At 54.5% G+C, this 13,157-nt stretch overlaps 1 protein-coding gene across 1 annotated transcript in view; it reads right to left on the bottom strand.

Annotated features, from left to right (window-relative positions):
• EPHA10 (EPH receptor A10) overlaps positions 1 to 13,157 on the bottom strand; it is a 34,260-nt gene that overhangs the window by 2,136 nt on the left and 18,967 nt on the right. The window contains exons 7-14 of the mRNA XM_006924225.3: positions 10,339 to 10,510; positions 6,591 to 6,699; positions 3,160 to 3,221; positions 2,883 to 3,008; positions 1,616 to 1,801; positions 1,095 to 1,156; positions 659 to 862; positions 204 to 353 (exon numbers count right to left, since the gene is read on the bottom strand). Of these exons, the coding sequence (XP_006924287.1) occupies positions 204 to 353; positions 659 to 862; positions 1,095 to 1,156; positions 1,616 to 1,801; positions 2,883 to 3,008; positions 3,160 to 3,221; positions 6,591 to 6,699; positions 10,339 to 10,510 (1,071 nt within the window). The remainder of the gene's footprint in view (positions 1 to 203; positions 354 to 658; positions 863 to 1,094; positions 1,157 to 1,615; positions 1,802 to 2,882; positions 3,009 to 3,159; positions 3,222 to 6,590; positions 6,700 to 10,338; positions 10,511 to 13,157) is intronic.

The following is a 13,157-nucleotide window of genomic DNA, read 5'->3' as shown; positions in this document are numbered from 1 at the left end:
ACACACACACACACACACACACACACACACACACACACACACACCCATCCCTAGGAAGACTCGAGTGGTAGCCAGGAAGAACAAGAAGCAAGTAAATAGTGAAGAGGAGCTTGAGGCTAGGAGGTCAAGGGTCAGGGAACTGGGATCTGAAGTCAGAGGGCAAGAGGATTGGAAGGGAAGGAGCTGGAGCCACAGTCACTCACATCTTGGCCAGACATGTCCCAGTAGGGCCGCTCCCCAAAGGCCATCACCTCCCACATGACGACACCGAAGCTCCACACATCGCTGGCAGAGCTGAAGTGGCCAAACTGAAGCGTCTCGGGGGCTGCCCACAGTGCTGGGCTCCGGCCACTCTGTGGGCAGGCAGGTAGGTCAGGGGCAGGAAGGAACTGGGTTATACCCAGGTTCCCCACCGCACAGAGCCCCAGATGCAGCCCCACCTGCCATCCTCCCAGCCGCACATCTGGGGAAGGTACACAGGCTGACCACAAGGTGATGTCCACACTGGCGTTTATTCGGGACCAACTGGGTGGAGGGGAAGGGTCAGGGGGGTGACTTTATGCAGCGGGGAAGGGGGTAGAAGTGGGGAGATGGGGATTCCAGAGCAGTCTGACAGGAAACAGAGGAGCAGGCTTGCCCGGGGGAAGGAACCCCTCACCATGGTGGTGTAGACAGCCTCTGCTCGGTCTCGGGGTCCCCGCCCAAAGCCAGAGATCTTGCAGATGAAGCCACTGCTGACCAGCACGCGGCGGGCAGCCAGGCCCCGGTGAACGTAGCCCATCTCCGACAGATACTTCATGGCTGATGCCAGCCCAGGCAGCAGCCCCATCAGCTGCCCAGCCGCCATCTGGCCCTCATGCCGCTGAGGGAGAGAAGGAGACTGAGGCCAGGGCTGCCCACGCAGCTCCCCTGGTGCTCTGTGACCCAGGGAAGTCACGTGGCTCTCTCTTGGCTTCAGTCTGCCCTGTGACCCACCAGGTCAGCCTGGCCAGTAGGCACCTTTAGAGAATGATGCCAATTCCAAGTCCCACCAAAGAGAAAAGGAACCAAGAATAACATGGTCATCTCTACCCTCCAGGGCCCAGGCCACTCACCCTGAGGAAGCCGTCCAGGGCCCCATGGCTCATATACTCCGTGACAATCATCAAGGTGCTTCCTGTGCCCAGGGACAGGGAACACACACGGGCTAAGTTGTCTGCTCCCTTCTGCACACATGTTCCTTCCGCCTGGGCCCTGATCCGGGCCAAGATGGCCAAGCCAAGGCCACTCTCCCCTAACGTTGCCACCCTCTTGCCCAGCCCAGGAGCCTCTATGATGAAGAACAAAAGAGGAGGCAGCTGTAGGGTGACAAAGGCCAAGGTCAGAAGCTGCAACAAGTTTTCTAAGATCAGCCAAGGTCCAAGCAATTTACCTCACAAAGTGTCACCACAGTCAGAGAGGTCATTTAGGGTCAGAGGGGCCACCCTGAGTCAGTGAAAGAAAGCTGAGGCCTTCTCTCCCATGCTGGGCATCTTAGGGGCTCCCTCTCACAGCTGAGGAAAGGGCCTGGAGGCACAGGAGCACCCCACCTCCCGCCTCACCATCTGTAATTCCCTTGCGGAGCATTGGGCCTTACCTCGGGTGACGACACCTTCCAGCCGCACGATGTGGCTATGGTCAAACTGACCCAGGGTGAGGGCCTCGGCCAGGAAGCTGAGCCTCTGAGAGTCGGAGCAGCCTTCCCTCAGCGTGTGCACGGCCACGGGGAGCCCCTGGCGGCCAGGGAGCTGCAAGCAGCCGCAGCACAGCTCCCCAAACCGCCCTGCGGGGAAACAGCACCTCAGACACCCCCCTGGAGGCCAGTCCCTGACTGACTCAGGCTGGGTGAGCTGAGCAGAGAGCAATTTCTGGATCAGGAGCTGCTTCTGGCCTGGGACTCAGAACTCCTGGGTTAAAATCCTGATAAACTGAGTACCAGCAGTGTGATGTGAGCTTCATCTCTCCTTCCCTCCCTGAGCCTGAGCTTTCTTCTGTGGGAAATGGGGATTCCTCCCTGCCTGCCTCAGCGGGAGGTTTCAGAGCCTCAAAGAGAGGACTTTCTATATGTTAGTGCATCAAAGGCTATTAAAGCCAGGTGTGACCCAGGAAGGATGACAATGACAACCATTCTGCCACACTGCCTCTTTCTGACTTCTGCTCAACAAGTCTGGCAAGCATCAGGGCATATAGCGTCAGGCTCCTGGTCAAAGTGGCTGCCTTCTCTGAGCACAGGGTCCGATGGTTTGTAGACAGGAAGAAAGGAAGCCAGGAAACTGACCAACCGTTAGGGGGCGAGCACTCACCATCAGCCAGGCCTTGGGCTGAGCCTGTTAAGTCCTCACCTCAGATCCACATGAGGCAGACATGATGCCCATTTTACAGATGAGAAACTGAGGCTTAGAGCAGAAGAGGGATGTGCCCTTGATCACGCAGCTGGTCAGTGGTAGAGCCAGGACTAAAGCTCAGGTATGTCTGGCCCCTAAGCTTACAAAGTCCCCTCCCCACTGCCCCATGAAGGCCTGGGACTAAACTTTTGCGGGTGGCAGTCTGCAAAGGCTAGCCTCGAAAGAGCCTGAATGGAAAGATCTCAGTGACCTTGGGGACGGAGAAGGTAGGAAGGTAGGGTCACAGACTCATCTGCCATCCCCTTACCCTGGAACCTGGCGGGTGGAGGTGGGGCTTCCTGGGCAGGGTAGGGGACTGGGGTGAAGACGGGTCTTCCAGAAATGGGGGCGGGACTTGGGGTGGAGGCAGGCTTACAGGATCAAGGTGGGGTGAAGTGGAAGCGGGGCTTCTAGAGTGGGCGGGGCTAGGGCGGAGGCGGGGCTCCCCGATGGACAAGGCTTCCTGGACGCCCGGCTTGCCTGCTCCAAGGCTCTTCTCCGGAATTACACTTTTCTCATCCAGCTCCTTGGCAAACAGATGAACAGCCTGCAGGGGGTCCCCACAGCTCTGGGGGTCCACGAACGTGCGACGTGTCGGGACTTTGACTGGGAACAGAGAGAGAGAAAGAGATGAGGCCAAGGAAAGGGGCCTCCGTGGCTGGAGGAGTGGGGGTTACGCAATGGCAGCAGGGAAGAGGGGTGAGGGGTGAGGTGGGGTAGTGCCCGCCATGACCTGGGCCAGGCTTGGACAACTCACAGTGGAAATACAGCTCCTCCTCGTCATGGGCGTCCCGACCTCTTTTGCCATAGGTGCAGGGCCTGGGGGTGCAGAGTCATTCCTTGAGCCAGGCTGCCCCAGCCCTTCGCCTTTCATCCGCAACCCGGGCAGCACCTCTTTGTCCCTTCCAAAGCACCAGGTCTGTGCCCCAAGGGCGGCTTGAAAGCTCCTCCCCACAGCACACATGCAACCCCCGTCAGCATTCCTATTTTCACGTTGAGACACGGTGCACTTTCTTGCCATTTCAGATGGGCCCAAATCCACACCCCTGACTCTAGGCCCAAGCTGCTCCCTTGCCTACAGGTGCACAAAACAGGCAGGCCTTGTACTCAGGGGCAGCTTCTGATCTGGTCAGGAAAACGAATGCTGAGAGTCAACCACAGCCCACTCACAGGGCCAAGCAAAGGAGAAGGGCTGCATGCCGGGGGACGCATAATGGATGGGCCTGACCCCTTCCGGGGCCATGGGGATGGCTTCCTGAGAGGTAGAGGCAGCTATGTGACTGCACCACAATCACCATCAACAAAGCCACAGGCTGGCATCTGGAGCCCCCTGGAGCAGAGCCTTGCTGGCCCGATAAAGGCTTTGGCTTTTATTCTGGCAACAGAAGAGAGCCCCTAGGGTCTTTTGAGCAGGGGCATGCCACAATGCCATTTGCATTTTAGAAAGATCACCCTAGCTGCTGCCATTGTCCCTGCAGGAGATGGTGGTGGCTCAGGCTGTGAAGTGACCAGAAAAAGTGAGAGGACTCAAGTGACATTTAGGTGATAGGGTCACAGGGCTTGGAAATTGCTAGAAGGCAGAAAGGGAGAGAGAGAAAGCTTGCCCAGCAGTTTAAGGTGATCCCATTCACCAGGGCAGGGAGCTGACAAGTTCACGTGCAGACACTTGAGTCTGCAGGGCCTATGGGATAAGCCGGGCGGATCACTGAGTAGGGAGACGTGTGTGAGTCTGGAGTCTGAAACCAAGGTTTCTCTGGAGGTACGAGTTCAGGAGCTGAGAGGAGTGTGACCAGGAACGAGTCTGAGGACCCCGGACCTTTAGAGATCAGATGGGGCGGGGGTGAGAAAGCTAAGGAGATCACGAAAGAACAGCTTGAGAAGCGGAAGGGAAAGAAAGGGAAATCGGGGCGGCGATGTCACAGGAACCACGGAAAGGAAAAGTGGAGCAGGGGGAGAGGTCACACGAAGTCTCGAGGAGGCGGGACTGAGGGAGAAAGGCCCCCCCCCCAATGTCTTAGAGGGTGAAGTAGCCACACTGGGGAGTTCACAGCAGAAGCCCTGAAATCTTACTGCACAGACTGGCTTCCCAGTTCCTCTGCTTGGCAGCTGTGGGACTGGGATGGCTCAGTGTTCTCTTTGATTTAAAAAAAAAAGAAAAAAAAATCAAGATAAAGACAGCCCTGCCTGATGGCTCTGTTGCAAAGAGCTTACTAAGAACTCGATCAATGTTAGCTGTTATGCAGGGGAGAGAGGGACATTATAAACAGTAACGGGTTCCTGAGATGTAAGAGAGCAGGGGTTCAGGTCCTAGGCAGGAGGACCGATCCCGGCTAAGAGGAAGGCACCTCCTCTGGAGCGAAAGGAGGGAGAGGAAGGGTGCGGAGGAGGCAGGTGGTGAGCAGGTGCGGGGCTGACCATACGGTTACAGAGCAGGTACAGCCTCAGTGGCTGAAGGAACAGGCTGTGAGGACAGGGAACCTGCAAGGCGAAGTAGAACTGGATCAGTATTTGGGATGAGGCCAGGTCTTTGTCAGGATGTAGGAGCGGGAGGCAGAGGTGGGACAGAAGAGGGAAATGAGGAAGTCAAAGAACTGAGAGGCCAAGGCCTGGGACTGGTCTTCCAATGGCTACTGAAGTCACACAGCGTAGTGACAGGACTTCCATGAATGAGAGGAACACCCCGGAGAGGTGGGTAGAGATGAAGGGGACTAGGCTGAGTGGATGGAGGCGTGGCAGAGAAAATGACAGGCGTCCAACCGGACGACACCCTCTGGTGAGAAATGGGGTGAGCCAAGATGGGCTGAGGAGGGAAAGGTCATGGTCTCCAGGAGACGACTACACAGAGCAAGCACTGCAGAGGTTTGGAGAGGAGGGTTGGGGGTGAGAGAAGTTAAGGTCTGCGAAGTCGGGACTCGCAGGAGCTCGCCTCCATGACCATCAGCAGGAGACTGGCTGCTTCTCTCCATTTAACTGACGTTTGATTTTGAGCACATTTTGAAATGCCCCTTTTGGCTTACTCTGCCTGCCTGGTGCATCTGTCTCCAAGCCCCGCAGCAGCTGCTCTGGTCCTGTAGAGTCCTCCCAGAGAAGTGCTCCTTATCCGCCTGTCTCCCCTCTCCTCTTTCTGCCTCTCCGAGCCCCTAAAGTCACAGCCAGGACAAGATGCTCTCAGCTCCTTTTCATGCCTGCTTTTCCAATAGGTCTAACGTATGGTCCTTTCAGCTTTGCGAGGAAGGAGACTGCTCCGTTCGTCCTGCCTTTCTGACTCACCTGGCCCAGGCAGGGCTGACTCCGAGACCCGTAGGGCAAGGTCCTTCCCTCCTCAGTCACTTTCAGTGCTTCATTCAAGGCCAAGTAAACAGGGCCGAATGAATGTTCACTGGCCCTCCAGCCCGCAGGCAGTTCCAGGATGCTGAGATGTGCCTGCTCGACCAGCCCATTTCTCGCCTCCCCTCCCCACACTCCAGCCTTGTGCGAGCAGACTTTCCTTGTCCTCTCAAGTCTGCCGACCTCAGCCTCACCCCAGAACCTGCCTGGGGCGCCTCTGCATATAGCAGAGTATGACCATGGGGAGAAGGGGGAAGTACATGCCATGAGTTTCTGCTGTGTGCAAAGGGCCTGGGATCTTCCCGGAGACAGACGCAAGCTCCACAGCTTTCCCCTCCTCCCACCCCCCTTCCCTGCCCCCTCTCCTGCGAGCTTCCTTCGGATGGAGGTTGGGGGCTTCTGGTTTATGAGTTCCCCTCCGTGTCATCTTCCCTCCCACACGTATACACACAACACAATTTAGGCCTTTCTTGCCTTTTCCTGTGTTCAAGGGCCTCAAGACCCCTTGGAGGCAGGGGCTGGGGGCCTCTGAGCGCCTCAGGAGAATCCTAATCACAGTGGCACAGCCAGAGCTTGATTCCATCCTCAGTGATGCCTTCTGACATTTAAGGAGTTAAGGAGCTAAATCCCCTTTATTCCAGAGCGGCTGAGCTAGCTGCAGTGCTGGCTGCAGGCAAGAGCAGAGAGTGGGGGGAGGGGCCAGGGCCATACTAGCCTCGCCTTATCTACACAGCCGTGTGCTTATATGTGCGAATCTGCATGTGTGCAAACGCTGGTACAGATATAGGTGCCTGTGAGCACATTAATGTGCATGAGGACACGACTCGCCAGGGGCCAGCCAGGCTGGGACCGGCCACCTACCTCCTCCAAATGGCCAGCACGCTCATCACGGAGCCCAGGACAAGGAGGGTTGAGATGGTCACCACGGTGACGACAACTGCGGGGCTCTGGTCCCTGGACCCTGAGACAGCTGGGAGAAAAACCACAAGGCTGAGACAGGTAGAGGACCAGGTTCCTGGGTAAGCCCCCGGACAGACGCCTGTCTTCACCCCACAGCAGGCTTCCCCCAGCACCTCTGCACTCGCCCGGTCTTCCTGTGGCAGGGGACCGAGTCAGCCCCTCCAACCACAGTGGCACCTGGAGCTTCCTTCTCCCCCAGAGCAGGGCACCTCCACTGCAGCCCAGCTGTGAGAGAGAGGAGCAGGGGTCCAGAAAGGCAGGCCTGGGTCTCCCTTTTTGCCTTTCGGATGGGCGATGAGAGACTTAAGGTAGCTCCGCAGGGGGAATGGCCTCTCGTCTGAGTTCCCCAGCCCCAAACCAGACCATCCGCCAATAATAATGAGTTAACGTTTAATGCACACTTACTCCATTCCAGACACTATGCCATGTGCCTTAACTAAATGATCCTGTTTCATCATCACGATAAGCCAGTAAAATATTATCATCTCCATTTTATAGCTAAGGAAACTGACAACGAGAAAAGTTGCGTAATTTCCCCCAAGATCACACAACTAACAAATAATGAGCCTAAGATTTGAACCTGATTCTAAAAGCCTCTGCTTTGAACTATTTCACCAGGGGAGGGGCCTGGAGGACCCAGGCTCTCAGCCCTATCCATCTATCCATCCATCCATCCATCCATCCATCCAACATGTGTGCCAGGCTGGCACTAGCAGTGAGAAGATAGCAATGAATGAGCCAGAATCCCTGCCCCGGAAGAGTGTACAGACCAGTGGGAGAGAGAAAAACAAAAGCCTTAATTGTGGAATGAAAAAGAAACAGAGAAATGAACACAGCTGAGCAGAGACACAATCGTTTCTTTCTAAGCCAGTAAAGTGAGGAAGGCTTTGCAGAAGAGGTGTCATCGGCACTGGACCTGGAAGACTGACAGGGTTGTTGATGCTTAGATGCACATGCTGGGTCTGGAAAATGGCAAGTTGTCCCATGTGCCTGGAAAGAGACTGCATGGAGGCAGAGAGTGGCAGGATGTGAAGCTGGAAGGCAGGAGGATAAACGGAAGTGGAGAGGAGACAGAACCTGGAGGGCCTCGAATGCTAGGCCAAGGAGTGCGGACTTTACCCTGAGGGTCACAGGGAGCCAGGGGGGCAATGGACAGAGCTCCTGCCCCATGGGAAAGGAAGGAGGGTATCTGCTGGAGGTGGGTGATCGAGGGGAGGGGCCTGTGAGAGGTGAGGTTTGAGGTAACTATCGAGAATGGGGAAAATGCTGCACAGCCTTGAAGACTGAACTGAGATTAGAAAAATATACCTCCGGGGGCAGTGGTGGCGCAGGACAGAAGAGGATGGCCCAAGTCGGTAGACCAGCAGGGCCAGAGCAGCACAATGTCCAGGGGATGAGGGCTGGCAGAGCTGGTGAATATTCCTGCCAGGAGAATCTGCAGTGGCTGAGTAGAGATGAATGTGTAGCCTGGAGGGGCTGAGAGCCTGGGAAATAAAGTCAGACCCAAGAGCTGTTGTTAGGATGCCACAGAGCAAGTGAGGAGGGACTTGAGAGGAAGGAAGCATTAGAGGCCAAGGAGCCCAGGGTCAGTGAGGGGATTTCAGAGCCCAGGGCTTCAGAGGTAGAGAACATGGCCCGGGGTCTGGCCGGGGGCCAGGGAGTGGAGTTGCTAAGGACTGTGTGACATGAGGTGCCCACGTAGACAGGAAAATGGAGAATGGAGACGGGGCGGTTGTGGAAGGCGGCCTCTAAGATGGCCCTCCTGGATCCCCACCTCCTGGTAATCATTCCCCGTGAGTGTGCGCTGGACCTAGTCGCTCGCTTCTGATGAAGAGACTATGGCAACGTGATGGGATGTCATTCCAAGATTAGGTTACAAAAGACTGTGGCTTCTGTCTTGAGTGCCCTTTTGCTCACCCACGGTCTCTAATAGAACCTAGTTGCTGTGTTACGAGTAGCCCCATGGAGAAGCCCAGGAGGCCAGGAATTATATGTCTCCAGCAAAAAGCCAGCGAGAACTCAAGTACAGGGGCAGGGTCTCCCCCCGAGTTAAGCCTTGAGATGACTGCAGCCCCAGAGGACACCTTGACTGCAGCCTTGTGAGAGGCGCTGAGCCAAGTGGTGCCCTAGTTAAGCTGCACTCATATTCCTGACCCACAGAAATCATGAGATAACAAATGCTTGTTGTTTTTTAGCTGCTAAGTTTTGGGGAAAATTTGTTATGCAGCAAGAGATAACTAATACAATGGCGAAGCATGGTCTCTCATCGTGATCCTGACTTGGGGTTCCAGCTCGCTGGAAAAAGTACTCGGCAGATTGGGAGACCCAACACCCCACAGCCACGGCCACAGCAAAAGAGGCTGGGGAGCTGAGTAGTATCTACTAACTTAGAAGCACCGAAAGAATGGAAGTCATCAGCCCCTTTCTGCCAAGAGACCCAGCTCATGCCTCAGCCACACTCACTCCAGCCAACCCGGGAGCCTCTGTTCAAATGGCTTCCTCTACCTAAAGTTCCTTCCCTGCCCATCTCCAAACATTCAAATGTTCCCCAGCCATCAAGACATGGCTCTAATCTCCTCTTGCCAGCACCTGGCTGAGGTCTGGCACACACAGGCATTTGAGCAAAAAGTGCTGTCTCCCTTCCCAGAACTCCGACTCCCTCAACATTTTATCTCTACCTCTCTTTGGGCTCAGAGCTCTTCCTATCTTGGATTAGACTCATGTAGCAGGTTGGAAAGAATTATTATCTTGACAGCTGGTGCCAGAATGCCTCTTAGGGGGAATTGCCTTTGTCCGGGAAAATACTTTCATGAGCTGCTCAGGGTAGATAGAGGTGAGACCCTGAGGGCTGGGGTAGCAGCAGGCAAAATGACAAAAGAGGGAACTCAATGCTCTGCGTGCATCCTGAAAGGGAATCTGGGGGTGGGTGGGTGAGAGGAAAGGAACCAGGATAGGAATGTGAAGCGGGGCCGTAGCAGCACAATGCAGTGGAGAAGCTGGAGCTGTTTTAGCATCAGGGTTTCTAATGTTCGGCTTTCGTTTTCCTTTGTTTTCTTTTGTCTTGATATCAGCTCTGTTGAGAAATTATTCACAGACCACACAATTCACCATCGAAAGTATACAATTCTCATTTTGTTTTGTTTTGTTGATTGCTGCAGTGCGACCCCCTTCACAGCCCCGAATCTTTAGTGAAGTCTGCTCCACACTCTAAGGCCAAGCGAGGAAAGGAACACAGCATCCCACAGTTGGGTCCACATCACGGCAGAGGGAAAGAAGCAGAATGGGAACAAGAATTTAGCAAGGTGACCATGAGACCAAAACTCCTCTCACGGGGAGAGCAGAGGATGTTTCCATAAAACATGGGACAAGTCCAGTGAGGCAGGAGCCACCAGCTGAGTCCTGCGGTGTATGTGTTCATGGCTCCCTCTTCTGTGAGCTCCTCCAGGGCAGGGACCCAATCTAATTCATGTCACTGATTGGCATCAATCCGTCAATGGCTTCCAAATTCATTAGTTAAGTAGGTTGTAATGAAACTGGTCTGCAGACTCCCTTAATTGCACAGATAATCCCCCCTCCAATTTATCTCATGCCCCAGCCCCATGCCAGGTTCTCCCTGCCCGGCCCCTCTCCACTGTCATGCATCACTTACCCTCCCCTGGGGTCTGTACTTCAATGCTGGGGTTGAAGCTCTGGATCTCCCACGAGGGCCCTGGAGAAGCCGCCCGGATCTGAAAGACGTAGCGGGTAGCCGGCTTCAGGTTGGTGACAGTGACCGCAGGCGCTCCCGTCTTCACCGTGGAGTAAATGTGCTCACTCTGGCCCTGAGGAGGGATGAAGAAGTGAGGTCCAGACCCAGGGCCAGACCCACGCTTCTGGGAGAAGGACTAGAAAACGGAGAAGGGAGTTGGGAGAGTGCCCTTAGGCGAACGTGGGCCACGTGGAAGAACCTGACTCCAGTCGTCTTGGGGGATTCCACAGGTTTCTTCCATAGGATCCCCAACCCTTCTCCACCACGAGGTCCCACCCCACACTCGGTGAGCACAGCCCCACCTCAGAGTAAGAGAAACTTTAGAGAAGGTGCTAGATCATCCTTTTCGAGGGTGATAGGCTGATGAACATCAGGGCCTGGCAGTCCAGGGGGTGAGGTGGGCCTGACGCCTCAGAGGAAAGAATAAGAAAATGAGCCCTGACAGCTGCCTGGTCCTTGTCTGCTCACAAAACTTCTCCTTCCCCTTGTCATCTGATTCTCACAAATGTCCTGCAAGGCACAGGACAGGAGGTATCTTTTTAGTTTGTTTGTTTGTTTGTCTTGTTTCACGGATCATTGAAATCGGGCTCAGAGAGGTAGAGAGGCTCATCCAAGGCCTCCACTGGAGAGTGGGAACAATGACAGCTGTCATGGAATGAGGCCCTGCTCACTGCCAGCTGCTGTGCTAGACCCTTTCGATGCCCAACTTCCTATGATTCTTGCAAAAGCATCTGTAACTTCTTTTTAGGTGAAGGTCACATCAAGGAAGGGTTAGGGTGACACCTTCCTTCCTTCAGATCCCATGCTCTGTATTCTACATTCTGCTGCCCCCAACACCTCTGATAATGGCATGTACCTGAGACACTCTCATCATTCTGTCTCTGCCCATACTCCCTTATTAGAGCCCCTGCCACACCCGCAGCCCTCAGAAGGGCACCTTCCCAATAGTCTGTGGCCCTGGCCCTTTAGTCATGGTGCTCAGGAATTGAGGCAGACTCTGACCCAAACTGGGCCAATCAGAATCTCCCTTCCAGGCATGTGAACGATCCACTGAAACACGATGAGGCAATGGCTGCGGGACCTATGAGATGGGGCAGGCTGGGGACGGGGCAGGGAAGAGGAGAGGAGCAAGGCTGCAACCCTGGCAACAGCATGCGGTGCTCTCAGGAAGCCCCTGAGCAGAGGAGGCTGGACCGGTGTGCGGAGAGAAGCCGAGACGAGGAGCACTGTGGCTCCAGCAACACTTCCCGTCACTGGGCTCCATGAGATGTTCCTGGAGACGTCAAATAGAGTCCCTTGTGTACTACCTCTTCTTTCTGAGGCTTTTAGTTCCCAGCAAATTCACACTCCCTGAGGGCCTGGCAGCATCCAGCTCGACTTCAGGACTCTGATTCCCGAGTATCAGTTCAGTGAGCCCTTTCTAAGCAACTCCTACATGCCTCGCTCCTTCTTAGTGTCCTCCGCTGCTGTCTCCTAAACAGCAGGGTCCCTCCGAGCTCGGTCTTAGCCCCTCTTCTCACTCAGATTCCCCTCCTTGGTCATCTCTTCTGGTCCCTTGGTTTCAGCTACCATCTCCACGCGGAAAGCCCCCAACTCTCTCTTTCTCCAGCAAACACCTCTCCCTTGAGCTTCAGACCTGCAAGTCCATTTGGGTGTCCCCTGGGTCCCTTGAATGCTACGTGGGCAAAACCAAGCTCATCATCTTCCCCCGAACCTGCTCCTCCCCGCCTCAGTGGTTCTCAACCTCAGTCAGTGGCACCTCGTCCTTGAGGCTGCTCGGCAGTGACTTCTCCTTTCTGTTCAAAACCACCCGCCGCCCACCCCTCGCCCCAGTCATGGCTCTCAATAGACAACTGACGTTCAAAAACTATTATCTGATTCGGCAAAGAACTCCCCTGAGTCACCTAGGAGTGAGTGAAATTCCAACACAAGTAGTGCTGAAGTTGAAAGCCAGGTTTTACTTTAAAAACATTTGCACTAAGGTGAGAATCAGTTCAACGGTAGATTACATACCAGATTAAAGACAATAAAATTTATAGGGAAAAAAGAGAGTTGATTGGGATGTAACTCCATCTGTCAAATCATGGTTGAACCACAACCACAGGTTGACAACAGATACAAGAGGTCAGCAAAAATCAGCAAAAGTATCCTGTGAGAATCAGTCGGCTATGTGGAGTTTACAGTAAGGAGCACTTTATTTTTATTTTTTTTACCATTATTTGTAACTGATGGGTTCTGTGTCCTTTATATCAGTCCAATTATAATAATAATTCGTGCACGCATTATTCTGGAGAGCGGGTGTTAAGCATTGGCCAGCACACCACTGGGCCCTGGCGCACCACCTCACCCAGCGACGGCTCTGACAGTCATGCATCTTTGGAAAATCTGAAACAAACTTTTTCTTTAAAAGGGCAACAAAGAGTATGTATACGATTTGGGCACACGAAATCTGGATCGGCCTCCAGGGGAAGCTTTTCGTCGACTGTAAACACCAGGCAAAGCGGTGGAAATGGAGATGGTGCTTGGCGAAGAACAGAGAGACTGGAGGGAAAAAGGAAGAACAGGGGAGTCCGCGGCGTGGAGGGGACGGGAGGAAACTCCGGCCTGGGAGGCTATTTAGGAGGCGGGTGCGTATGTTTAGAAAGAAAGGACTTTTGCTGGGAGGAGATTGTGAAGCAAAGGAAGTGGACTGGCGCGGGAGACAGACCACAGCCTGGCAT

Source organism: Pteropus alecto, unplaced genomic scaffold (genome assembly GCF_000325575.1).
Source record: "Pteropus alecto unplaced genomic scaffold, ASM32557v1 scaffold39, whole genome shotgun sequence".
Lineage (NCBI taxonomy): Eukaryota > Metazoa > Chordata > Mammalia > Chiroptera > Pteropodidae > Pteropus > Pteropus alecto.
Note: the sequence above shows the minus strand (reverse complement) of the source record. Positions and strands in the feature narration are given on the sequence as shown.